This window comes from Artibeus jamaicensis, unplaced genomic scaffold, assembly GCF_021234435.1.
Source record: "Artibeus jamaicensis isolate MK-2021 breed Jamaican fruit bat unplaced genomic scaffold, CSHL_Jam_final contig_332, whole genome shotgun sequence".
NCBI classification, from domain to species: domain Eukaryota; kingdom Metazoa; phylum Chordata; class Mammalia; order Chiroptera; family Phyllostomidae; genus Artibeus; species Artibeus jamaicensis.
This window is the reverse complement of record NW_026521788.1, coordinates 30982417-31009815: the sequence shown is the minus strand read 5'-3', so window position 1 is coordinate 31009815 and position 27399 is coordinate 30982417. Positions and strand designations below refer to the sequence as shown.

The following is a 27399-nucleotide window of genomic DNA, read 5'->3' as shown; positions in this document are numbered from 1 at the left end:
GTTGACAGCTTAGGTGATTTCTATTAGCAGAAAAATGTGGACTGAAAAGCTTTTCCTTGAAAATGAACCTGTTATGTAACATCTAAGCAGACTCAGAGTACAGGTGCATGCTTTTGCTCTGAGAAGGTGGAAGAAGGGGAAGAGCCCAATCCAGACAAAGTGTTGGGGAGCAGGGGGAGCACCCAACTGCAGAGGCACCCTGTTTTACCTAACCATATTTCCGGAAAAATAGTTTCTTGCTGCCTGTTTGTATCCCTGAGTAAACACAGGCCCCCACCCTCCAACATGGGATGTTAACCTTAGAACGATAGGGAGATTAGCTGCAGAGATGAAACAGAGGCCTGAAAGAGCTTCAGTTCTGCTGAATCTATACAACCTTCTTCTTTATACATTGACCAGATGTTAAGGCTGGGAAAATTAGAGCTAAAGACCAAAATTCCTCAAGGTTAAAAAAGACCCCTCCAGGAAATGGACTCCTCCAATTTTCTCACATGATTATGCAGGCACTTTCACTTTTCCATATATAGGAGTCACTCGGGAGCAAGCTCTGACCAGTCGGAGGGAGCGGAGGAAGCCACACATCCACGTTCAGCTCCTCCCTTCTCACCCATCCTCACCTTACTCTCGAATGCTCACAGGCAGTTAGGCAGAAGTGCTCCCTGTGGTCCTGCCAGAGATAAGTCTGTTGGGTTTAAGAAAAAAAAAACGAGGCAAAGTAACGGCCTTAAAATTGTTGCCTTGAAGAAGCTGGGTGGAGAACTGTGAAAAGATGAATGGGCCAGTGGATGGCTTGTGTGACAATTCTCTAAGTGAAGAAGGAGACTTCATGTTCACATCAGAATCTGTGGGAGAGGGACACCCAGGTAAGTAGGTTGGTTGACCAGGACCGAAGCTGACCTGTGCTGAGTGAGTTGCTTTTAGTAGAAGTCTTAAAACAGTTTGTGTTAGTTACTATAAGGGATCTCTGGAGGAACAATATGAAGTGTTCTTACTCTATTTGTAGTTTTGTAAAACAATCACTCATATGCAAATGATAAATTGTAAGTTAATGAAGCTGAGGGTTCATGCTGCCATCATCCCAGACATCTCAGCATGGTGGGGCTGCGACAAAGAACACGCAGCTGGTTGTCTAGAGATAATCATGGACATAAAATACGTCATTAGATACAAATATTTTATGTATTTTTTTTAGTAAATCTTTGATTTGTTATCAATGAGCAACTTAAGTCAACAGAGAAGATTCCCTCAAATAAGTGACTTAGTGGGCCACTAAGTTTTTTATGTAAAGCACATATAGTTTGTTTGTTTATCTTCATCTGATGTCATTTTTCATTGCTTTTAAAGAGAGGAGAAGGAAAAGAGAAACATTTATGTGAGAGAGAAGCATTGATTCGTTGCCTTCCTGTGCACATCCCAACCGAGAATCAAACCCACAACCTTTTGGTTACATGGATGATGCTCTAGCCAACTGAGCCATACTGTCCAGGGCCAAAAGCATGTGTAGTTTAGAAATGAATGGTACTGCATTCTAATAGGTGCTGAGATTGATCTCTAGGTTCTGGAAGTCTCAGAAATGTTATCTAAAAGAAGTAAAGATGACTTCTTGAAGAGGAAAGAAATTCAAGGGTTTTTTTTTTTTTTTTTTTTGTACCTGGAAGGTAGGGGGACTGTGATGTGGGGAAATGAGAGAGGCTTCTGTGGTGACAGTGAAGGCCATAATCAGAGCCTCAAGTTTTAGAAGAGTGGTTCTCAAACTTCAGAGTAAAATGTGAGTGTTGGGCCCCACCCCCAAACTTTCTGATTTAGTAGGTCTTAGATAAGGCTTGAGAATCTGCATTTTTAATAGGTTCCCAATCTGCTGTTGGTATGGGAAACACACTTTGAGACCATTGTTCTAGGAAAACTCCAGGGGGCTAAACACACTGATTTATGTATTTAAGTGCTTCTTCAAAATTCATTTGAGTAGTTGAACTTTTGGGTAACTTACCACCAAGTCTACCTTTATTCTTCATCCTCCTCATTCTTGTTCCTTCTCAAAGAGATTTAACTTCTATACCTTGTAACTCAGCTTTAGACATCTCAAAATACACTACTCCTTCTATATGCTTTAGTCAGTGGTTCTCAACTGGGGCGCTTTTGTCTCTTTTCACCTAAGGGTATTTCAAAATGTCTAGAAACATTTTTGGTTGGAGGGGGTTGATATATGGACATTTGGTGGGTAGAGGCTGGACATGTTTCTAAACACCTTGCATGCGCAAGACCATCCCCCTACAACAAAGAATTTTTCAGCCTCAAAGGTCAATAGTACCACTGTTGGGAAACCTTAGGTTTTGTAAGTGACCTACCTGAATTCAATGTAAATAGCCTCTTGTGTTATGCATAGTTTTATAAAGTTTCTAGGTTCACTGTACTCAAAATCTCAGATCCATTGCTATGTCTGTCAAATTCTGTACAGCTTCCTGGCTTTTGAAGGCCATGCATAGGTTGGGATTTGCTCTGCCTAGAGGAAGTGGGTTGTTTTGGCCTGAAGTAGCCAGTGTTCCCATGGTACAGACAGCAATGTGTTCAATGGACAGAGAAGGAAAATTCCAGCCAATTGATTGTTTTCTCTACTGAATGGCAGACCTTCAGTTTGTCTAATTCTTTCACTCACCAGTAAAAATTACCTGTCCTCATAACTAAGTCAGTTTTCACTAACGTTTGGTGGCTTTCTGCTTGTTACTCCAGGGCTAAATTCCTCTCCACCGAAAACATAAAGTTAATGCTTTTTTAACTTCCAAGAAAACTAACTATTGGCTACCTTAAGGCTACTAAGTGAAAATGATAAAAATTTCCAAAGCCTAAAGAAACAGTTCTGAAGGGCCTCCTTAGATGTTCTCTTAGTCTGTCAAGCTAACTTGATACCCTTGCTCAACTCCAGCTTTATCCCTAATATTCCTTATCCCATTTCCCTGTGTGCACTGGGGCCATGTGACCTGTGTCCTTTCAACAAGTAGAGTCATCATGATCAGCATGTGAGTAGCTCCTAAGAGTCCTGATGGGTAAGCCTAAAGTGGGTATTTGAGCTGTGGGAGGTCTGTATTGGTAGGGGTACACAGAGGCTGTGGACTCATACAAATTTAGATTTACAACCAAATCTGCCACTGCAGGTGAATAGATAGAAAAACTCAAAAGTGTGTGTTTTTTTCTCTTTTTAAAATTTTTCAATTACAGTTGACGTTCGATGTTATATTAGTTTCAAGCGGTTAGACATTTATATATCTTAGAAAATGATCACCCTAATAAGTCTATTACCCATCTGACATCATACATAATTGTTACAATATTAATAGTTCCCTATTACTATATTCCCTATACTGTACTTTACATCCCCATGTAAAGCTACTACCAATTTGTACTTCTTAACCCCAACTCCCTTTTTACCCGGTTCCCTAACTCCCCTCCCTTGTGGCAACCATCAGTTTGTTCTCTGTGTCTACGAGTTTGCTTCTGTAGTGTTTGTTTATTTTGTTTTTAGATTCCAGATATTAGTGAAATCACGTGGTTTTTCTCTTTCTCAGTCTGACTTAACATAATACCCTTTAGATGCAGCCATATATTTAATAGCACTTTCTGGAAAGAAAAATTGGGGAGTTCACTTTTAATGACAAATTAACATTTTTAATTATAGACCTTAATATGTGCTTGTGAGAGAACTGCTTGATTCTGGATCCAAATTCTTAATTTAAAAACTTTTAAAAAATAAGAAAAATATATGGAAACATTCAGAGGTGATAGATATGGTTGTTACCTTGATCTGGTGATCTAGTTTGCATGCATATGTCCAAACTTACCACATTGTGTATGTTAATTATATGCAAGTTTTCAGACCAATTACATCTCAATAATTCTGGAATAAATCTTATTAATTTATTAAGAGAAGACTCTATGGTTATTTTGAACACTAAATGAGTATAGTATGTATAAATAGATGTCACTTTTATTTCTGAATTTGTGAATTTTGGCAGTTCACATAAACCCAAAGCAAGAGCAGATTTTTCCACAGTGCTATTGAGTGGTGTATATGCTCATCCATGCAGAGCTTTTAAAGCAAATACAGAACAAGGTCAAATGCCAGCTCATGCTGAACTCTTGTCAGTACCACCTTGACTAAGGAGGTCAAAACCAACTGTTAGAACATCTAGGCTTAGGAGGCTGAGTGACTGTGGTTACATACAAGAACTGCTTGTGGAGATGTTCTGCAAAACAGCAATGATGTGCAGAGGTTCTCTTACAGAGTTTTTCTGCATGGAGTCGTGGAACTAGGCATGGTGTTTTACAGCCACAGTGCAGTGCATCTGGTTGTCTCTTCTGATTTTACATCTTGGCACCTAATCTCACTGACGTTATTGGCTACTTAAGCTTCTATAGTGAGGACTTTTCTAGATCTTAGAATTAAATGGGATGTGCTAAGGAATGAGATACTTTTCAGTTTGAAGAATGTGTGTGTTTCTTTTTTTAGAGAATTCTAGATTTTATACGTCATGCAAAACTAGGCAGACACAGGAATAAATTAAATTTAAAAAAATTTCTAACATTTAAAAAAGTGTCCTCTTAGGTAGATTTGTTATATAAACTGACTAGATATTTGATTATTTTAACATTAGTTTGTTACACCTAGTATTTCCACGATTCTTAAACATGTTCATTCATTTCCAGACAAGATCTGTGATCAGATCAGTGATGCAGTGCTAGATGCCCACCTGAAGCAGGACCCCAATGCCAAGGTGGCCTGTGGTAAGAAACGCCTGAGCCCTTCCCGCAGGAGACATAAGTTGCTGGGCGGGAACCTTTTGCCTGTGTTGAAGCTCCCATCTCAGCAGGGAGTTGGGAGGGCCATGGGGTGATTAAGTCTACTCCTCTCACTTTACTAAGCGGGTAGTGGATATAACTGAATCAGGGTCTTGGCCAAGCTCACAGGTAGTCGTGCCTACCATGGAGACCACAGACAGCCTCACTCTTTCCACTATCGGTGCCCTGTGCTGTCTGCTGCACAGAGCAATCTTTCCTTCTCCAGTGCCATCCTAGCCCCTGTATAAGGACTAGGGCCCTGTGCCTCTCTGCGGTCAGACTTCACCCTAGCATCTCTGTAAACAGCTGGAGAGAAGGCTGGCCTGCCTTTATTTCTTGCTCAAAATATCACTCCCTAAATGCAGTGGAGTTTTAGCAGTAAAGGAGTGGAAGAGCTCCACATATGCTGACCTGTTGACCTCATTCTTTTTTTAAAAATATATTTTATTGATTATACTATTACAGTTGTTCCCTTTTTTCTCCCCTTTACCCTCTCTGTCCTGTAGCCCCCTGCCTCCAGCATTCTCCCCACTTAGTTCATGTCTATGGGTTGCACATATAAGTTCTTCGGCTTCTCCTTTTCCCATACTATTCTTAACCTCCCCCTGTCTATTTTGTACCTATTAATTATGCTTCTTATTCTCTGTACCTTTCTCCACATTCTTTCCCTACTTCCTCCCCATTGATAACCCTCCATGTAATCTACATTTCTGTAATTAACTTCCTATTCTAGTTGTTTGCTTAGTTTGTTTTTGTTTTAGGCTCAGTTGTTGATAGTTTTGAGTTTGTTGTCATTTTACTATTCATAGTTTTCATCTTCTTTTTCATCTTCTTTAACATTTCATATAATAAGGGATTGGTGATGATGAACTCCTTGAATTTGACCATATGTAGGAAGCACTTTATCTGCCCTTCCATTCTAAATGAAAGCTTTGCTGGATAGAGCAATCTTGGATATAGGTACCTGCCTTTCATGACTTGGAGTACTTCTTTTCAGCCCCTTCTTGCCTGTAAGATCTCTTCAAAGAAATCAGCTGACAGTCTCATGAGAACTCCTTTGTAGGTAACTGTCTCCTTTTCTCTTGTTGCTTCTAGGATTCTCTCCTTAATTTTAATCTTGAGTAATGTAATTATGATGTGCCTTAATGTGTTCCTCCTTGGGTCCACATTCTTTGGGACTCTCTGAGCTTCCTGGACTTCCTGGAAGTCTATTGCCTTTGCCAGATTGGGGAAGTTCTCCTTTATTGTTTGTTTAAATAAGTTTTCCACTTGTCGCTCTTCCTCTTCCCCTTCTGGTACCCCTATAATTTGGATGTTGGAGCATTTAAAGATGTCCTGGAGGTTCCTGAGCTTCTCCTCATTTTTTAGTATCCTTGTTTCTTCATTCTTTTCTAATTGAATGTTTCTTCCTTCTGGTCCACTCCATTGATTTGAATCCCAGTTTCCTTCTTATCACTATTGGTTCCCTGTACATTTTCCTTTACTTCCCTTAGCATAGCCTTCATTTTTTTTCATTTAATTTGTGTCCAAATTCAACCAAGTCTGTGAGCATCCTGATTATCAGAGTTTTGAACTGTGCATCTGGTAGGTTGCCTATCTCTTTGTTGCTTAGTGTATTTTTTCTGGTGCCTTCATCTGTTCTTTCATTTGGCCCATTTTTTTCTTGTCTTGATGAGCCTTGATTACATACTGATGGGTGGTGTCTTGGGTGTTCACCAGGACAGGGCAACCCATGTTGCTGCTTCATGAAGTTGAATGTGAAAAAGGGGTCTGAGGGGGAACAATGGCCTTTGCTCCCCTCTTTGCCAGATTTCAGTCACTTCCCCTGCTTCCCACAAGCTAAGTGTGCCCTTCTGGTGCTGATTCCTGGGTAAGTGGACTTGTATATGTTCTAGGACTCTGTGGGTCTCTCCGACAAACTCTCCTGTGGCCTGGGAGTTTCTTCCACTGCTGCCTCAACCCCCACAGGTGTTTTCAATCTGTGGTTTGAGGCTTTATTTCCCTGCACCGGAACCCTGGATTGTGTGGTCTGTCTCACTCCCCATTTGTTCCTCCCAGTTTATCTGAGCATGAATGTGGGACTGCTGCTTCACCAGCTACTGCCTTGCCTGCCTGGTCCTCCAGCCCGTGCCTTGCCTCAAGTCCTCTCCACACACCTGTCTCTGCCCCTCCTGCGGGTCTGGATGAGTGTGTCTTCTTTAACTTCTTGGCCATTGGACTTCCATACAGTTTGATTTTCTGTCCATTCTGGTTGATTTTTTTGTTTTTAAATTGTTGTTGTCCTTCTTTTGGTTACACGAGGAGGCACAGTGTGTCTACCTACACCTCCATCTTGGCCAGAAGTCTTGACCTCATTCTTTATGATAACTACATATAATCATTGTCTCATTTTACTCCACACTGCAGTCTTATTATTATTTTCATCTAACAGTTGAGGAAATAGAGAGAAACTAAGTAAGTTGTTCATGATCACACAAGCAGTAAGTACTTGGTATGAAAATTCAGGTGTAACCAATTCTGTCCAAAATGTACTTCTCCAGGCATTTGAGGATGGTCACCAACTGTGCTGGAATTTACTCTTTTATTAGCATTATTTTCTGTCTAGAATTCATTCCCGGTAAGGTTCCCCATGAGTCTCTTTATCAGCACTGCTGGCACATGGCCACTACCTTCCCTCCTTCTCTTCCAGAGACAGTGTGTAAGACAGGCATGGTGCTGCTATGCGGGGAGATCACCTCCATGGCCACAGTGGACTACCAGCGAGTGGTGAGAGAGACCATCAAACGCATTGGCTATGATGACTCTGCCAAGGGTAAGGGCAGGGCCCCTAGTCTGAATACATGTTGGTCCCTGCTGAGAGAGCCCCTGATGCTGAGTCCACTGGAGGCTTTCAGTCTTTTGAAAGTGCATGTATCACCAGGGCGAAATCATTCCTAGGTCTGTCTATCTGGGACCAGCAGTGGAAATCTCCTACAACAGATCTGCAGACCAGGTGACAGTGCCCCACTGAGGAGTCTGTGTCCATCCATTGTTAACTCTGGTCTTGTTTAATGTCCTGCCTCCTTGGAGCTTTGGGAAGAAAGAAGCTGTGAGGAAAAGAAGCTGCCCTCTGTTGGGGTCCTCTCCTCTGCTGGGCACTGTGATGGTCTCTTTGTACATGTCATTGAACTTAACTGTTTGAGGGACTCTGCTGTACTTCTTATGCAGATAAGGAAATTGAGGCTTAAAGATGTAAGTAACTTACTTAAGGGGACTTGATCAGTACAGTACATGGCTGCCCCATTTGGGATTCCTGTGCTTTTCTGCTAAACTGTGCTGCTTTGCATTATAGACAAGAAGATGACAATTCAGAACTGGAACTGATAGCAAGCAAAGGAGGCAGGCTAGCCCAGATTGGCACTGGCAGCAGGCAGTGAGGGAGTCTACAACCCAGGGGAGGGGCACAGACCCTGGCAGGATTGCAGGAGGAGCACTGTGGTCACCTGTGGATAAGTGCTGGAAGGAATGGAAGGCCCTGCGAGTGGGCAGGCCAGTAAAGCACCCCACGTGGAGGGACATCAAAGGGCAGGCATGAGGCTAGCTACTGGGAGCCAGTGCCTACTGACATCCCACTTACTTCTCATTTAGGGTGATGCGTGGCATCTTTTTGGATCAGGGCAGGCTAGGATGACATGCCACACATTTATAAGTGAGAGAGCTCACCGTTTGAGGCACAGACACATGCTGGGTGGTGCCACCTTCTGACTCACCTGAACATGTGAAAGTGTTGGATGTTACACAAGAATCACTTGGAAGAGAACCAGTGAGTGCAGGTCAGTTCTCCTAGGGAGGACATGGGCATTAACATAGGCCACACATTGTTCCAGGGCAGCAGCTTCCTGACGTGTGGCCATGTCGAGCCTCCACCCTGTTCTACCATACATTTAAACCTTATTCAAGAGCACACTTTGTTCTGTTAGGGATCAGGCAAATTTCCCAGGAGATAATATCCCCAGGCCTAGAAAGGACAAAGCTCTGTTGTTGACTAACATTTCTGAGTGCTGAGCAGGTCCATGTGCCTGCACCAAAAAAGCTCCATGCATGGCCATGGCCACTGTAGTGAGGACACAGGCTCACCGCTCCTCACAATAGTTTGCTGCTGAGCCCCTGGGCTCACTGCCCTTTCCAAGCCCTGCTTCTCCTTTTAGTTCCCTAAACTACATTTTCCCAAATCACTTGAAGCCCTTGATTGATTTTTAGCATAAAAAAGATGCATTATTTAGATATCGTGATTAGACAAAATGCAAAATATTTCATGAAAATTTGTGAGTCTTTGGTGGCTCTCTCAAGGTTGTTCATTAGTTTGTACCTTCAAAAACATTCACTGGGAGCAGGAGGCAGCCCGAGACAGAGGTAACCTGATATTCCCAGAGCAGAGGCACTGCCTGGCACCGATGGCACAGCATAAGGTGCCCAGTAGGGAGTTGGTGGCATAGTGAGCAAGGAAGAGCTGTGGGAGGGTCCAGAGATATTGACTGAGAGCAATCTGATTGGGGTGTGTAGGAATGGGGAGTAGGAGGAGGAGCATTCTAGGCAGAGAGACATGGGGTGGTAGAAGAGTATGCTGTCTTTAAAGCTACACCCAAGTTCATGTTGGCTTACAAAGTCCATCTGGCAGGGGCAGGGCAGAACTGAGTGAAAACCCCCTCGCAGGGGCAGGAGTTCAAGTTTACTTCATTGGGCAGTAGGTCCTCACTTGAAGCATGCACATAGGTTGAATCTGAGTTTATTGGTTTGTTTGTTTGCTTGCTTGCTTTAGTTAGCCCACTAGCACCATAGGTAGGAGAATAGACTGAAAAGGAGGTACCAGTTAGTCAGCTTGTCACTAACACTAGACCCTGTGGTGGGGCCCCTGTTCACTTTAGCTCCTCATTCACACAGTCCCTAAGCTGAGGCCTGCACAGTTGGAAAACCAACAAGAAGAAGTCTTGCACAGCACTACCTCCTGGGGTGCCTTGGGCTAGGCTGCTGTGAGCCCAGACTTCCCTGGCCCAGTCCCCAGCCTGCTGCACCTGGTCTGGGCAGGACCAGCTTCCATCCTTGTGCCTGAGCTGTGGGGTTGGGCCGACAGGGCCTCAGCCTCCAGATATGTGCTTCTTCCCTTTGGCTCAGAATCTCAGGATCTGAGGACCCTGACTCTGGGAGCCTCTCTGAGTAGTTCATACACACTTTATTTGTTCAGTATGTTTAATACACATGCTCCTTGAATTACCATGGAGTAACATCCTGATGAACCTTTCATAAGTTGAAAATATTGTATGTCAAAAATGTACTTAATATACCTAAACTATGAACATCACAGTTTATTTAGCCCAGCCTGCCTTATATGTACTCAGAACACTTACATTAGCCTATAGTTGGGCTAATCATCTAATGCAGTGACTACACTGTAGAGTGTGGGTTGTTTACCCTGGTGACCATGTGGCTGATTCAGACTGAGCCTCACTGCTCCTATTCAGCTTTGTGAGAGCATATCATATGAATAGTGATGACCCGGGAAAAGATCAAAATTCAAAATTTGAAGTACGGTTTCTATCAAATGCGTATCACTTTGGCAACATTGTAAAGTTGGAAAATCCTCAATGGAAGCATTGTAAGTCAGGGACTATCTGTACTTGGATTTGGTTCATATCTGGGCTTCTGAATGGCAGTGTTAGAAGGGCCCTGGGTTTTCACTCAGTTTAGCAATTGTCAATCTGGGTCCTGGGAAGTGCCTGTGGGAGAGCCCAAGGGGGAAGGACCATGAGTCACCACCTTCTCATCAGCCAAAGCAGCTATAGATGTTATCCAGTTTATATGTATATAGCAGTTCTATGTAGGACATAATTTCTAATCAAGGTGTAATTTAATCCAGTAAAATGCACAGTGCAGAATTTTCTCTAACTAAAGAATTTTACCTCATGGTAAGCATACATGGCCTTCCCTATTCCGGGCATCAGCCCTGGGCCCCGACAGATCCCAGGTAGTTAGAGACCACCTCTGCAGTGCTAAATGCCATGTCAGGAACAGAGCAGTGCCCCAGGGGGCTCACAGCCACCCTGTGTCTGACACGAGCTCCCACTCAGGCCTGTTTTCTCCTCTACCTAGGCTTTGACTTCAAGACCTGCAATGTGCTGGTGGCTTTGGAGCAGCAGTCCCCAGATATTGCCCAGGGTGTTCATCTAGATAGAAACGAAGAGGACGTTGGGGCTGGAGACCAGGTAACTGAACACTGAGCATGGGTGCTGGGTCAGGACATCCGTGCAGTGCAGCTTCTCTCAGCCCTGGCCTCAACATGTGCTGGGGAAGTTCCTGATCAATGGGTTAATCACATTGTGGGGTGACCCCTCATCCTAGAGGATTGTAGGGAGGTACATGCCTGGAGTGAGCTGCACTCCCCTACATCAGGGCAGTGACGTGAGGACCCAACTGGCTGTGAAAGACTGTGGTTGCCGGTGTGGATCTGAGCTAGTCTCCCCCTTGTAGAGGGTTTTGGGCATCAGGCCCACGCCTTCCCCTCCACAAGTTCCTGGTGCAAATGTGCCTGTACGAGGTGCCCAATATAGGTCAGAGTGCAGCAAAGCTTTGGATTTGAAGGAAGTTGTCCTGTGTCTAAAGTGGGTGTTGCTCAGTTGGCTCTCTCCCTTGCCAAAGGGTTTGATGTTCGGCTATGCCACCGATGAGACAGAAGAGTGCATGCCCCTCACCATCATCCTTGCTCACAAACTCAACTCCCGGATGGCAGACCTGCGACGCTCTGGGGTGCTGCCCTGGCTGAGGCCCGACTCAAAGACTCAGGTGAGTCTTCTCTTGCCTCCTTGGGAACTCCAGAAGTACACTTGAGGCACCCCCAAATCCTCCTGATTCTTGTTCCTATTAAGATCAAAATAGTCAATCTGGATACTCAAAGAATTATTGATTTTGAAAATAACTGTTTATTTGAAAAATCTTTAGCTCTAGATGTTTTCTCTCCTCATCTTATTATGGGAAAGACTCAGACCGAACACCAATTTCCTCTAACATTCCCCTCCTTTGATGCTGGCTACTTTAGCATCACTTATAGCTGGTTGTTATTTAGACTTCTAGACTTCAGTAAGTTTTGGTACCTATATTGGTATTATTGGAGGGCGAGGATTTTTGCTGTGGCCCATCTAGTCACGGTGGCCTCTAGAGTCTGGATTATGGTCTGCAATATGCAGGGCCCAAAGCTTATTCCTAGGAAGATAATAATTAAGGGTCCTAGAAAGGGAAGCAGCCACTGGAGCCAGGCTTGAGGATTTATTCCCCAATTTCTCTAATCCAACTTTCTATTTCTTTGGCACAGTGGTTTATGTTCTCCCTGATTTCCTTAACTTTCTTTGCTACAATCCCTGACTGATTTACATAGTAGCAACATTCCTCTCCTAGAAACATACACGTCCCCCCTTTTTCTGCAGTGAGAAGGTCTAGGGCCCACTGGTTCTGGAGGGTGACTTCTGCCAGGGAGTTAATCTGTTGTTGGATTGTAGTTCCAGCAGACCTGTCTACCCAGCGGCCCATGAGGCTGACACTTCTGGCTCTGATACCCTAAACTTCCGACCATAAAGCCTGTGTGATATAGCCTTCCTTCCCAGGTGCAAGTCCCCCCTGCCCCTACACAGTCTGGGGGTGTAGAGGTGCTTGACATGAAATCTCTTGGCTCTATATACTAGCTTACTATGTTGCCTCCTATCCTTATTCTTTTTCCTGATGTGTTGTATTTGTATACTGAGGCTATGACAGGGGCTGAGCAAGCTAAGTGAAATAGAGCAAATATATAGAGATCCAGATGAGACGAGGTATATTTCCCCCAGCACAACCCACTCCTTGGGATCCCATTCTGGGAGAGTTACAGCTACTAGTCCAATTCCTAGGATCACCGCAAGGCTGCCAGCGATGGTCAGGTATCCTCCAGGACAACGGTCTATTCCTTGGGGTCCTTGGGGTCCTCGTCGGTGGCTGGTTTTCTTCTTAACCTCAGGGTGGGCAGCTTTGGCGATGGTGGTTCTGGATCCTTGTCAGCCCTCTGGTTCTTGGGGTGTGCTGCTGCCTTGGTTTGGCTGTAATAGATCCAAAGTGTGATTCCTGCAACTTTAAGGGTGGCTGGTGTAGTTAATATGACTAAATGAGGCCCTGTCCATGTGGGTTGGAGGGGCTCCTTTTTCTAATCTTTTACCTACATATAGTTTCCAGGCTTATGTGAGTGGGCTGGTCCCCCTCATAGACAGGGTTCTTGGCCTAATCTGTCCTGGTGTATCTGGCTAAGTGTTTCCCCTAGCTTCTGGAGATACCTAGTCTGTCCTGCTTCCCCAAGAACTTTAAGCTCTCCCCTGGGCAGGGTCAGAATAGCTGGTAGCTTGCTGCAGACTAGCTCGAATGGTATGTACCCCCAGTGGGGTTTGGGGCATTTGAATTCTGAACAGTGCTAATGGCAGCAGGTCAGGCCAGGGTAGGTTAGTCTCTTGATGAAATTTGGCCAGTGTCTCTTCCGGAGTCCAATTCATACGTTCTACTTTTCCTGGACTCTGAGGGTGGTAGGCAGTGTGCAACTTCCAATTAATCCCTAGCTAAGTTGCAAGATCTTGGATCACCTAGGCTACAAAAGCGGGTCCATTGTCACCCCCTATGCTGGTGGGCAGTCCAAACCTTGGAATTGTTTCTCTAAGCAAGGCCTTTACTATTTCCCTGCTTTTCTCTGTGTGAGTGGGGAATGCCTCTACCCACCCAGAGAATGTGCAGACCATCATGAGGAGGTTTTTGTATCCTTTGCTAGGTTTTACCTCCGTAGTCTATTTGTAAATCCTCAAAAGGCTGTAATCCTTTGTATTGAACTCCCATTGGGGTCTTTGGGTGACTTGCTGCATTGTTCCAGGCACAGGTCAAGCACTGTGTTGAGGCTGTAGCACATAGCGTAGACATGTTGGGGAAGTAACAGTATCTCTTAAGTCTCTAGGGACATTTTTTTCAGGTCAGTGAGGGCATGGTATTGCCTTACCAGGTTGCTGGCTTGGCTCTGTGGGATGTAGAGCTGGCCATCTGGCAGCTTCTATGTCCCAGAGGCTGTTGGTAGGCAGCCCTCTTGCACTGCCCACTTCTGCTCCTCGGGGGTGTCAGAGGTCTCCTTCAGAGCCATCAGCATAGTTGCCACCTCTGGGCCTGTGGCTGCTGCTTTTGCTGCCCGGTCAGCTCTCTGGTTTCCCCTGGCTATTTCTGTTATCAGTGGTCCTTGTCGTGAGCTTATCAGCCTCTTACAGGAGGGTGACTGTAGCTGCTACGGCTCTGAGGCAAGGTGGCCAGCCTGCTGCTACATTGTCCAGTTGTTTGGATAAGTAAGCTTAGAACTCGCTTTCCTTGAGAGATGATAAACCCCAGATATTTCACTTGAGTCTGGCATATTTGTGCTTTTTTTTTTTTTTTATGACACCTGGTACTCTGTCCTGGTTAACAGTTCGAGCATCCGACAAGTGCCCTCCCAGCACCAGTCTCGGGTCAATGTGGCTGAAAGAAGGTCATCTATATTAACTGTAGTAACACTAGGTCAGCTCCCTCTCTGTGAGTGGCTTTAGGTCTCTGGCCAGGGCCTCTCTGAAGAGAGTGGGAGAGTTTTTGAAGCCTTGTAGCAGCCTGGTCTGGGTCTAAGCCAGCTAGGCTGAGGATTGTAGGGGCCTGTGACCCTGGTCTCTGTCGCCTGCCAGTGGGCTTTCTTTTTGGGGCACTCTCTTTTCTAGTACCCCATCTCTCTGCAGTAGGCACACTGCTCTGGGTCTACGCTCAGGTGTGCCAGTCTATTTCCTCTCTCAGAGGGCTGTTTCCCCCCTTCTTAGGCAATCTGGTGGCTCCCCGCTCCCAGGAGGTCACTATATGGACGCCGAACTTAGTGCGGACACCCGACTGGCATAGCGCACTATAGCCCAGAACTCCTGGGCTCAAGCAATCCTCCTGGCTCAGCCTCCCGAGTAGCTGGGACTACAGGCGCCCCACCGTGCCCGGCTGTTGGTGAAGATGTGCCTTATGACTTTGGTATGGGGACCATTAGTAATCTCTGTCTCATAGGGGAGGGTTTCCTCTTCACTAGGTTATTGGTGGCAAAGATAGAGAAGGCATCTGGTTCCCCAAAGAACCCACTGCCGGGCTGTCAGCGCGGGCAGGCTCAACTGCACTATCTGGCCGTCAGGGGTCAGCTCCGCTGGTGCCGGGGAAGGCCCAGGAGGTCTGCACAGCTTGATGGTCGGCGCGTGATGGTGGAAGTGACTCTGCCCTTTAAGTCTCCCACGGCACCACCCCTACCCGAGGGGCCACCTGAGCCACCCCACGCTCCTAGCTCGATCACGGGGGCGGGGGGGGGCGGGGGGGCGGGGGGGCTCATCTCCTTTGCGATGCCATTTAGCAGGGCAAGGTGCAGGGGGGCGCCATGCGGGCATCGGCAGCCTCCATCCCTCTGGAGGGGGGGGTCACTGTCTACAGCCTCGCTGGGTGGCTGCTCCGTCATTCTGGGGCATATTTGGAGGGGCTGACTCCTCTGAACAGGGTCTCTACTCCACCGCCAGAGACCCGCAGGAGCCGGGGTCTAGGTCGCAGATGCGGGTCTTTGCTTCCCCGGGTCTGGCCGAGAGTTTCTGGAGCATATGGGGGAGGCAGACCGATAGGTGGCTCTTCCTTTGGCTCTTCTTTGAAAATGGGGGCAGCAGCACCGTTTCTCTTGACCGGGTGATTAAAACGCGGTACTGCGCGTGTTTGTAAATGTACTGATCTGAGTGTCCTGGCTTGCCTGTGACTTTTAAGTGCACTGCCCAAATTATCTCTAAGTTCAGGGTTCCCTCACCCCTAATGTTGGTCCCTACCCCAAATGTTGGCTACTCTGATGTACAGAAAGTTTCTAATTGGTCTCAAGTCATGTTTGGGTCCTGGCCCCGAAACAGATCAAAGTTCTGCAACATGCAGTTTAGTACTGTTGAGGGGCCTGTGCCCATGATGTCCCTCCCACAGTGGTGCAGACAAACAAAGGGATGGGGTTTTCAGTTTCACCCACCTGGCCTCTCCTCTCTCCAGGGATTTGGGTCTGTCTTAGCTAAGGCTGCCTGTGTAGAATCCTGGTTAAACTCCCAGCCGTTATGCCATATGACAGACCGAGGAACCACAGGGTGGGGCCCACTCAGACTCCATAGGTTTTTCACCCGCGGAGCCACAAACTCAAGTCACTCGCACAAACACACAAACAAACATCTGTGAATTTAATACAGTCCCACCTGAGCAGGACTGCCCTAACCAAGTGGGGATACGTTTCCCCTACAAGTGGCCAATTGGCCTTTAAAGGACTTAGGCTAATTGCCTGCCTGAGAGGTGATCCGTCTCTCCTTATACCACAAGGGGTGGGTGTAGTCTTGGGTCCTAGTTCCTGGGGCATTTACCAATCCAAAGGCTGTGCAGCTCCCCAAGCTGGACCAGTTCTCTCCCTCTCCAGCCGGGTAGAGAGTGAGTCTCACTGGCAGCTAACCACAGAGTCCTGGATGGGTAAGGACCTGAAACAGCTGGGGCGCATGCTTCTCCTCCCTCACAGGGCTCCACAAAGCTCCCAAGGCCACCTCACCAGAGGCAAACACCTGCTTGTGTGAGTTGTTTCCCGGTCAGGGAACCAAAATGTTACGGGAAAGACTCATACTGAACACTGGAGGAAGAGAAGTGGAACCTTTATTACACATGTGGACCCAGAGGAGGCAGTCTCCAAATTCTGGGCCCTGATCAGCGGGGAACAATTGCTTATATAGGGTGAGGGGCAGTCTGTCACTTAGACCACTACTTCTGGTATGAAAGCAAGAAGCAGCTTACAGAAACAAAATGTTATCTCTAGCACAGGGGCAATCATTATCTCTGTCACACAGGGACAAGCAAGAAACAAAGGAAAAAATAAGCCATAAACAAGTCATTCCCTGGGTGCTGTGCAGTGTTTTAAAATAATTGCCAATTTCCTCTAACAATCTTAGTATAAAAATTTTCAAAAGAACAAAAAAATGAATAGAATTTTTTAAAGATTTTTTTGCCTTCTTAGCCTGTGTTGACTCTGGTTTTATGATTCTCCAGTTCCTACCACACTTCTCAACTGGTTTCAAACTTTGGGTCCCTGCCTTGACACAAAAACAGGCCTCCACATCCTAAACAAGCCCCGAACGTCACCTGAACAAAGATTTTTTGCCTCTATCTGGAGCTCTTTTTCTTGGTTCCTCACAAAAAACACTTTATCTTTGCTTTTTCTGACTCTGGCCCCTTCGGCTCTTTACCACCTTGCTCCCTACAGTGTTGAAATCCCCACTGAAGTCTGTATTTGAAGGCCCATGCAAGTGTTAGAACACCTGGATACCACCTTTCCACCTTCCCTGTCCACAGCCTTCCCTGTTTAACCCTGATGTCCTGGGTGGCCCTTTTCCTTGGGGTTCCTCTTCCACAGCTTCTTGGCACTTCTTCCACACTCTTTCCCCTTCTATCTGTGCTAGTGGACCCAATTTTTACCTCAGCTCACTCAACACCCAAATCTTCCAGCTGCAGTTCTCTCTGAATCACCAGCTGCATTTTTCATTCACTCTGCAAACAAATGTGCCCAAGAGCCCACTGTGTGCTGCTGCACTGTCGCCTCAGCTGAGGGGAGTTCCGTGGAAGGCCACCTCTCCCCCAGGGCTGCTAGGCACCCTGTCTCCCCTCCCCTGTTCCCCACACAGCACCCCTCTGCTCCAGCCCATGGCCAGGGCCAGGGCCAGGAGCAGTGCCTGGCCTGCCCAGCCCAGCCCTCCCAAGGGTTTTTCCTGCCAGGAAACTCCAGTTAATTTCCTTTGGGCTTTGCTTAGAATTTCCTGATATCTGCTCAGATTCTTCTACAACTTTCTGCTTTCTACAGGGGAGAGAGAAACCCCACTTGTTATTCTGACATTCAGAGCCTTTTATAGTCTTTCAGCATTGCCTTCCTCTGCCTCCCCTCCTTCAATCTTTGCTTAATCTATATTACTTTACTCATTCCCCCCTTGTTTCTCAGTGCTTTGCCCCTGTGCTTTCACCTTGACTATTACTTGGGCTTGTTCTCTGGTTTCCACCTGTCTTGTCAGTTGTCAGCCAAGTCCCCACCTTCTCATGGTTGCCCTGGGCACCACCAGATGGGCCTTCTCTTGCCCCTGCACTTGGAATTTAGCTCATGTGACTTTACAGTTCAGCATGGTGCATGTGACCCATCCATTGCTCCAGCTGCAAAGACTAGGGTCCTCGTCACCCTGCATGTAAGACCACAAAGGGTGGAAGAGGTAGGTTAGCTGTACCTGGGGCAAGAGAGCGCATTTGTGGCCTAGAGGAAACCCAACCTTGGGATTTGTAATGTGATTTCCATGCCCCAGCAGTAGGTGGGGTGGAATCAGCAGCATTCCTCAGCTTTTGTTTGAGGTCATGGGGCAGAAGAGCTCAAATGCGAGATCATGATGATGCCAGAAGGAAGGGGTACATAGATGTCACCATGCCCTGCTCGTCCTGTACTTGGGCTGTTGTCGGGCTGTGTTGACAGAAAAGGCAGTCCCAGAACAGGGACAGGAGGAAGTGGAGGAGCAACTGAGCTTTCCTTTTCCCTCTGTGAGATGAGGGCTGGAGCTTCACATGTAGCCCCAGCTGAAGTATAAAGGCTTTCTTTTTGCTGATTAATAGGTTTCCTAGCTGCAGAGGCAGCCAGGGAAGACCAGGGTGGGGGTGGGCTCATTCAGGGTTTCCCTGAAGTAAGGTTTCCCTTCCAGCAAGGACACATTGAATTCTCTTAAAAATGCTACTTTGGCTACAAGAGTGGGCCTGGCTCCCCTGCCCTAGGTGGTCCCAAGCCAGCTGGCAGTTAGAGGGCCAGTGTGGTTCTGCTGACAGCTCCTGGACCCACAGGTGGCTGCCCTGTGGTGGACACTGTGCCAGTGCCCACTGCTAGGCTGTCTTCTCTCTACCATATCAGTGAAGGATTTTCATCATCTACCCAGTGTTGGCTGTGAACAGGACAAACCTTTCCACCTGAACAAATTCCTCCTGCTAATATGGAGAATTGGGTGGCAACATGAGAGCTATTTTTGCGCCATTCTGAGTTGTGATTTCCGTGGTGTGTTTTTCCCCTGACACGAGGAGATAAGAGCCATCCTCCAGCCCTTTGCCTTGCCACAGTTCTGTGGTTCTTCAAAGATGCTGCTTAGGACTTGCAGCAAAATGGGAGATCGGGAAGCAGCAGCTCCTTAGGACGTGAGCCTTTTCCTGAGGCCACCCAAGGGGGCATATCTAGTCCTAGAGCCAGCCACAGGCTCTCCCCTTCTGGGAGCCCCCCAGCTCTTGTCCCCTCTCATAGGGCCCTGAGTGTGCACAGCTAAGCAGTTAAGGTTTGCTCCAAGTCCACAGATGTTTGCGTGCATGTGCCCATCTCACAAGGGTCAGGCTTCATGTGGGAAGATTCTTTCTCTTCTTTTTTCTGGACCCCATCCTGTTGCTTTATGGGCCAGATAGACAGAGAGCAAGAGTCTGACATAAGTCCAGTGTTCAACAGATATCTGAGTGCCTTGGGTTTGCAGAGACCTTACTGCAGGCATGGGCCCAGGAAGGAAGGCACTGCTTGTGGTCCCGTGGCCCTGTCAAGGCCCTTGGGTGGGAAGAAGTGCTGTGACTACCAGCCAGTGTCTCTCCCAGGGCTACCTGGCACAGTTGCACTCCTCCAGGCCCCATAAACTCCATAGTCCCTCTAGGTGCTGCTCTTGTGGGTTAATACTGATTGGGTAGCAGTGGGGCCTGTGGTTCCAGCATAAATCAAGAGGGTCTTGAGTGACAGCCTCCAGCTTCTCAGAGCCCCAGCTACCAAGCCACACAACTTCAGGTCAGAGCCTGCTTTGCTGGCTGTGTGACTTCGACCAAGGCATTTATGTTGTGAAACCTCAGCTTTCTTGTCTTTAAAATGGGACTAGTAACAGCTTCTCATAGCTTTCGGCATGGTTTCTAGCATACAGTGCACACTCAGTCAATGCTAGTTTCTTTTCCCAGCCTCATCTGCCATTTTCTTCCCTCTCACTCTGCAAGCCCAGAGCGCTTAGGCTGCTCTCCTTTGTGACTACAATCAGACCAGGCTGTGATACCAGGTTCTTATGCTCACTGAGGTGTCAGTGAAGGGTGGGGGAGGGGCACTGGGGAGAAGCATTTTTTCTGTGCTGCTGTGGGAATGACACAAGCTTTTGGATCAGGCAGTGCAGGGTTTGGCTCTTGGGCTTTTCACAGACTGGCATGTGACTTAGACAAGTTGTTTCACTTCACATAGGCTTGTTTTTCTCATTTGCAAAGTGGAGATAACTGATAATGCCTGTCTTGCCAGAATGGCTTAAATATTAGTTGATAATGCACAGAATAAGCATGAACTGGCCCATGCTGGTAGAAGTTATATTAGATCTGAGCCTGTGGCCTGATCTGCAAGGGTCCTGTGGGCAGGTTCCATCCCTCAAGATGCTCTCTGCTTCTCTTTCATTTACCAAAACACTCAGAGCTGGCAGTCACAACTGGCAACTTCCTCTGTCTCAGCCCCCCGAACTGAGTCTCCCTCACTTTGTCCCCATATCCAGGAAGTCTGCTGGCTCTATATACTTCCAGAGCTCCTCCACTGAGAGGCTGGGACAGCAGGCATGTGGCCCATAGACTCCTGTGTCCTTGGAAGAAGCCAGGATAGCTTAACCCTGGGCCATAGAGGGTCAGGAGAAGGCTTTGCCAGGGGACATTTGTTGGTACCCAGAACCCTTTGAAAAAGCAGTAGAGGAGGCCTATGGGTCATAGAGAGGAAACTATAAATGCCGAAGTCTCCAAGTGGCAATAATTGTGGTTACAGGTGGTACTAGCTTACGCCTCATGCCCAGTCATCCCAGAGCCCTGGGCAACTATTCAAACAGCAGCATGTGCCAGATTAACATTCTTGAAGACCCTTTGAAGACAAGAGGGCTCGTTGGTTCCTGGGAGCCCTTGCTGCTTCTGTGCCTAGCACTGATATATCCTCAACTCAGGACATGGCCTCATGATGTCTCCTCTTGCCCTACTGACGAACAGGTGACAGTTCAGTACATGCAGAAGAATGGCGGAGTCATCCCCGTGCGCATCCACACCATTGTCATCTCCGTCCAGCACAACGAGGACATAACGCTGGAGGACATGCGCAAGGCCCTGAAGGAGCAAGTGATCAGGGCTGTGGTGCCGGCCAAGTACCTGGATGAAGACACCATTTACCACCTGCAGCCCAGCGGGCGGTTTGTCATTGGAGGTCCCCAGGTGCGCCCTGGTCTCTGAATGAGGCCCTGATTTGTCTGTTACCTCCCCAAGCCCAGAGACTGTAGGAGGGGGCTTTGTGTTACTCAGCCTGGTCTGGCCTTGGACAAAATGCGAAGTCAGCTCACTCTCTGTGAACAGCTTGCTCTGTATTAGGGACATGTCCTTAGAATTCTTCCACTAGTGCTGTCCTCCCTACTCCAGACATCCCACAGTTGATGTCATACTTGCCCAAGCAGCTGCTGCCTTATCTGTTAATGTGCTAACTTACCATTGCAAATGACTGACTTTTGCCAGGTGGCGCTCACCAGGTTTTTGCCACGGGTTCCCTTCAACTCCTATGGGCAGCAAGATAGGAAAATTTATTATGTGTGGACATCTGCTGCCCCCTTCCTCCTGTCCCACAGGAGTGAGGAAGTAGAGATTAGCACAGCACTTCTCTGAGGCTGCTGACCTCTGCCAGGGACCTCAGTGGTGAATGCGTTGACAAAGAGAAGAACACCCGTAACAAGTCCTATGACCAAATGTTGTGCAGACATACATGTTGAAAGAAAGGTCAAGTTCATTATATTTTCTGCAGGACTCTCGAAGGCTAAAAATATGAGTGAATGATGGATCTCTAAGCAGGGATGAATAGTATGCACTTTTTTCAAATCATTTAACACAGAGCCCCTGCCACCTTTTAAAACATCTTTACTGACTGGTGTTGCACAGAGCAGACACGTGAGGGAACAAGCCACATGCCCTTTACTGGGTGGTACCAGTGAGGGCCACAGCTGAGGGTGTGTTGATTATAGCACAGCTTCCTCCTGCAGTTGGATTTCTCCACTATGATTGACTCATAAAAACAAAGGTATTGGGAATGGGCTGTGAACCCAGCTGGCTCATTGTTTGTACTTTCTGATGAGGTTCTGACAGCCTACCTGGCTTCTGCAGCCCGTCAGTGACTGATCTGGAATTAGAGTCAGGGTTTCTGGCTGAGTCCTAGACAAAGAATCTTGGAAACATGCCCCCAGGCAGCTGCAGGGTACGTTCCAAGTTGCAGTCCAGTGGCCTTCACAGTGCTCCAGCATCTCTCCTCCCCATCCAGCCATGTAGGGGCTCTGGTTCTCATCCCCCCGCCATTTCTTCCTTTCCTTCTGCAGGGGGATGCAGGCGTCACTGGCCGTAAGATTATCGTGGACACCTATGGCGGCTGGGGGGCACATGGTGGTGGGGCCTTCTCCGGGAAGGACTATACCAAGGTGGACCGCTCTGCGGCTTACGCTGCCCGCTGGGTGGCCAAGTCCCTGGTGAAAGCAGGGCTCTGCCGGAGAGTCCTTGTGCAGGTGGGTAAGACCCTATGCCACTTTGACTGCACCAGCTCTGGCGGGAAGGCCACATACTTTGCCGAAGGATATGACTCTGTGTGTCACATTAGGCACTATGGCCAATACCCTGAAAAGGTGGGACAGAGAATAAAAATCTTCAGGGAGAGGGCTGTGCACAGAAACTGTTCACAATGAAGATGGCAGGGATTTCTAGGCAGGCGGGGTGGGGGGGAACATGTTGGGCAAGAGGTGCCTAGTGTGGCCCTTTTGAACCACCATGAAGTGGTTCCAGTTGCCCTTCCTGAGGACAGAAAAGTTTCTGTGAAGGACAGACCCCTGCTCAGAGGCTCTGGTCCCTGACCCTGGTCTCTTCTGGAAGGTGTCTTATGCCATCGGGGTGGCCGCGCCACTGTCCATTTCCATCTTCACCTACGGAAGCTCTCAGAAGACAGAGAGAGAGCTGCTAGATGTGGTTAACAAGAACTTTGACCTTCGGCCTGGGGTCATTGTCAGGTAAATATGTCACCTCACACTCGTAGCGGGACACACTCAGCTCAGCTGAAAGGGAAACGAGCAGAAAAGTGTTTGAGTTCTTGGCCCAGCGCAATGCACAGCCCAAGTGTAGTGTTCAAGTTGAGGGGGCTGTGTAAGATCCCTGCAGGCCTGGCAGATGCTGACTCCAGGTGGAGGTCTTAGGAAAATAATTATAAGGCCAAATGGCTAAGAATTCAGTTGACAAGTCTAGTCCCATCTGTTGTCATCTCTAACACCATCCCTGTTTTCTGGAGCTTGCTGACTTGATGTTGGTCTGGGTCAGGTTGTTGGGATGCAGAGGAAAAAGAAACTGCAAGTCTAGAGAGCAATTCTCATTCCTGATCGGGCTGTCCCTGACCCTCTGAGCCTGCTTTTCAAAGGCCAATGACAGTCACCCCACAAGACATGGCATAGTGTAGATGGGAAATTGCACTGTGAGTATGATAGGCTGTTACTCCTGTGCCTGAAATTCAGAGAAGGAAACTCTGCTTCTTTTCCATTGAAAATGACCCTTTCTTCTACTGAACATGCAGGGATTTGGATTTGAAGAAGCCCATCTACCAGAAGACTGCATGCTACGGCCATTTTGGAAGAAGCGAGTTCCCATGGGAGGTTCCCAAAAAGCTTGTGTTTTAGAGTGAGAAGCTGAACCTAGCCTTGCCCCGGGGGCATCTGGGCAGCCATAGTCCTCTGCTCCAGGATCCCATCACTCAGCTCTTCCAGACCAAAGGCTGCTGACTGTGGTCAAGAGAGTGCCCGCCCCACCACCCCCACCCCACTGCTCCCTCCTGGGCAAGGCCTAGACCCTCTGATTTAGCCCTACCCTGCCATCATCATGAATGGCAGGAAGCAGGCAGCTTCCTGGTGCTGAAGGTCTGATCTCTTCGTGAGGATAGTCACGATGTTCCCGTACCTCTCCCTAAGACAAGATGACGTTAATTTAATAGAAAACCTACCAGGAATAAATTCCCTCTACTCCCCCACAGCCTGGACCCAGACCATATCCCCCACCCCCTGGCATGTGCTGAGGTCAGTGCATCTCACAGATCTCCAGCCAGACCCTTGAGTCAGGGCCTTCACAAAGAGCCTCCCAGGCCAGGCTTCTGGTCAGCATAAGAACAGGGGCTGCCATGGCCCAAGCACCCACAACGAGCAAAGGTCTGAGCTAACCACTGATGCCATTTCTTCTTCACTGCAACATAAGGTGTTGCCTTGGTTATCCCTGTTTATAAATGGGGAAATGAAGCACAGACTGTGTAGGTAACTTTCACAAGGCCCCACAGCCACATGTGTCAGGGCCTAGACATGAATCCAGGAGCTTTGTCCCAGGAGTCTGGACCCCTCTCGACTGCCCAGTCTTGTTCTAGAAACAGGACTGAGCAATGACAAATCAGATTGAAACGAGGCTGTGGCCTCTGTCCTAAAGACCTGAAGTTGCTGAGAATTAGGGGATTGACTCACTGGCTCTTGGTGAGCCCTGAGCAATGATCTGAAAATTTAGGACAGAACAAAGGACTGTTTATTTGCCTCATTTATATCAGAAGACAGTTCAGGGCGAGCTGGCTGGGCTGGAGCTTGGAATTAAGAAGCAACCACATAATCCCAGCCACTAACCACTTAGGCACATGAAGGGCAGAACCTCATGTGAGGGCTGGGGTCTGTGATTCAAGTCTGGTCCAGTTCCATCTGGGCCTCCTGGAGTAGGAGAAGCAGCTCGTTCTAGCATAGGTGGCCAGCCTCTGAAACTAGGCTCGAACTTCGAGTCCTTCAAATCTTTCTCTCTCTCTGGCCCTTTCATAGCCCTGCAATCTCAGTGCTGTTAGAGTAAGTGGGTGAGCTCCTCAGATCATCCTGCCAGAGAAGCCAGTCCCAAGACCAAGATATCTAATGTTCAGTGGTGACCTAGGGGGCAGGGCTTGAATCCTAGTGATGGACAAGTTGACTGAGATGTCATGGGAGATTCTGCCTTTTCCAGGTGGCTTCTGGGTCTACTTCTGAGGGACTTGAAGTGTCCTCAGTGCAATTGGGTCTTGGAAGCTGTATGTTCGCCTGCCTTTCCATCCATGGCCACATACTCTCCCTGTCCTCAGCCTGGGAAGCATCTCTACTTTCTTCCCAGCCCCCAAGACCACAGGCTCAGGTAGGGGCCCCCATGAGCCCCAGGAGAGCCCCAGGGACTGGACTTCTTTCCAGGGCACATGGTGCTGATTCTGGCTGTGACAGGCAGCCCTAGATGCCTCACCTGGAAGCAGACCACATGTTTCTGGGCTCTAGGCCTGAAACACAGAGACCCTTGGCCATCTCTTTCCATCAGTAGCTCCAGAGAAGAAAAAGCCCAGATTACCATAAAATGCTAGAGCTTGTATATGACACAGGAAGCTCTAGTCTTTCCAGTTACCCAGAAAGTCTCTAGTTCTTTTCAGGAGAGAGAGGCACAACTTTGAAGGTGGCTGAGCTCCTCTAACTCAGGTTATATTCAAAGTGAAAATCCCCATTCCCCTAAAGAAATAAGATCTTTTTTTCTGTCAACATTGTTTATATAGAGCCTTTATTGGTTCTTGCTAGGACTGTGAATAAAGACCCACAGAGCAACTCTCTGAGCCTAATTGATTTTGTCTACAAACCCTCTGAAACCTCCCCTTCAAGTGGCATTACCTGGTCTCCCATTCCTCAGCAAAATGGGTGTCCTCCCCTTGGCAGTGCCCCAAACAGGGGCTTTTGGTTCCTGGCCACATGGGGGTCACCCAGCACACCCAGCATGGGTTGAGTTTTCTTGTGCACCAGCTACTATGCTGTCATAACCATAGTTATACTGTACCACATGCCACCAAGATAGTCCTAGGAAACCCAGTAACGTGTGGAGAACCTGAGGTCCAAAGAGGGTTTGGAATATGACCAAGGACATCTGGCTGCCAGGTGGCCCCTCAGTCTTCAGAGTGCAGTCTCTGATCACCATATGTTGCTGCCCTTAGTGCTTGTTTATGGTTGATTCTCCTGCCCCTTCCTGAATGTTATGCACAGTAAGGCTGGCAAGAGCTGGCAACAAATACAGGCAATATTTGTTGAATAAGTGGAGTGGATGAGGGGTTTGGTCTGCAGAGAGATGAGCCAAGCCTGTAAATGGGTGTTTGTTTTTTTTTCACACATTCTGTGAGACAATTGACAGATGGTTATTTTTGTTAGAAATTGTCACTGCAGTAGCTTCCGGAGATGTGGTCCTGAGGGCCTGGACAGAACAGGTGGGGAGGTGGGACCTGCACTGTTTCTTACAAGCACACGGTGAGGAAGAGTCACCTCTGGAGAATCACCACAGTCCAGCTGAGGGCAAGGCCTGGGGAGGAGATCCTGATGTGAGAGAGGCTAACGTACGGTGCCAGAAAGGGTGGATGTGAAGAGAAGACCCCAAGTGTGGCAGAGAGGAGGAGAAAGCCAAAGGCAGGAGGGCTCCTCAGTCTTGTTTGAGACAGATTCTGTGCCTTGAGAAGCCACTACATGGGTTGTGCAGTGAAATCCTTTTCCTAGGAAATAATACATATTTTTCAAACACCCATACAAACAAAAAACCTATATTAATCACATTGGAATGCTTGCCTGTGGGGGAACATGGTAAAAAATGGTCTCCGTGGGCATAAAGGCCAAATAATTAATGAGAGCAAGTTTTGAGCCATGAAGCCCCAAGTGTTAAGATGAAGAGGGAGCATCCAGAGGAGTGGGAGGAAAGCCAGGAGACTGGGGGTGTCCTCAGGTGAAGATACCATTTCTAGGATAAGGGAGGGGTCACTAGTATAAAATGGTACTGATGAGTTAGATGTGTAAGGCCTCAGAATGTGCACTGACTTTAACCTTGTGGAGGTCATTGGTGACCTAGGAAAGGGCAACCTGGTTAAGAAAATGTAAGTATGGTCATATTACCCACCCCATTTGGAATCCTTTAGTGTCTCTGATACATTCATTCTGAGTAAAGGTCAAGAGACGTGACTAAGCTGTGACAACCCCGTGTTCTTGTCCACTGACCATCAGTTTACCCTCGTTCTGGGCTTCATTCTCCACCCCCATTCCAGACTCGCTGTCTTCTTTGGCTTTCCCAAACAGGCCCAGCTATTCCAGCTTAGGACCTTTGCATATGCCATTCACTCTGTGATGCTCTTCTCTCTTTGAATGGGTGCTCCAGCTCATCCTGTAGACTTCAGAAATAATTCTACATTTCTGAAAAACTCCTTCATTGATAACCTCCCTTTTCTATTCTGTTCCATTTTTAGTTTCTTGTTCAGTGTTTAACAAAGTGTTTAAATATGTGTTTCCTTTTTTAACCTTTTTGGGGTCCATCCCTCTGATGACTTCTTCTACACCCACCCCCCACCTTCCCTCCTCTTCACAGGGTATTCCTCTGAATCCTTTTTGT

General features: G+C 47.5%; 1 protein-coding gene across 3 annotated transcripts; it reads left to right on the top strand.

The window, feature by feature from the left end:
- Positions 1–541: 541 nt before the first annotated feature.
- On the top strand, positions 542–25589 carry MAT1A (methionine adenosyltransferase 1A). 3 transcript variants are annotated; one of them, XM_037165758.2, is made up of 9 exons: positions 542–863; positions 4699–4776; positions 7520–7642; positions 10957–11069; positions 11503–11646; positions 20938–21156; positions 22299–22481; positions 22843–22976; positions 23531–25589. In XM_037165758.2, exons 1-9 carry the CDS (start codon positions 770–772, stop codon positions 23631–23633), a joined length of 1191 nt encoding a protein of 396 aa, XP_037021653.1. In that variant the 5' UTR covers positions 542–769; the 3' UTR covers positions 23634–25589. The 3 variants fall into 3 exon arrangements, with proteins under 3 accessions (XP_037021653.1, XP_053519936.1, XP_053519937.1); XM_053663962.1 differs by lacking the exon at positions 542–863 and adding an exon at positions 3021–3041; XM_053663961.1 differs by lacking the exon at positions 4699–4776.
- Positions 25590–27399: the final 1810 nt, after the last annotated feature.

Excerpts from the sequence above, each read along its gene's own strand:
- MAT1A (XM_037165758.2), top strand. The coding sequence starts at position 770 with ATGAATGGGCCAGTGGATGGCTTGTGTGACAATTCTCTAAGTGAAGAA. Across the intron at positions 4,777-7,519 it reads CAATGCCAAGGTGGCCTGTG|AGACAGTGTGTAAGACAGGC; the intron begins GTAAGAAACGCC and ends CTTCTCTTCCAG. Across the intron at positions 22,977-23,530 it reads CGGCCTGGGGTCATTGTCAG|GGATTTGGATTTGAAGAAGC; the intron begins GTAAATATGTCA and ends CTGAACATGCAG.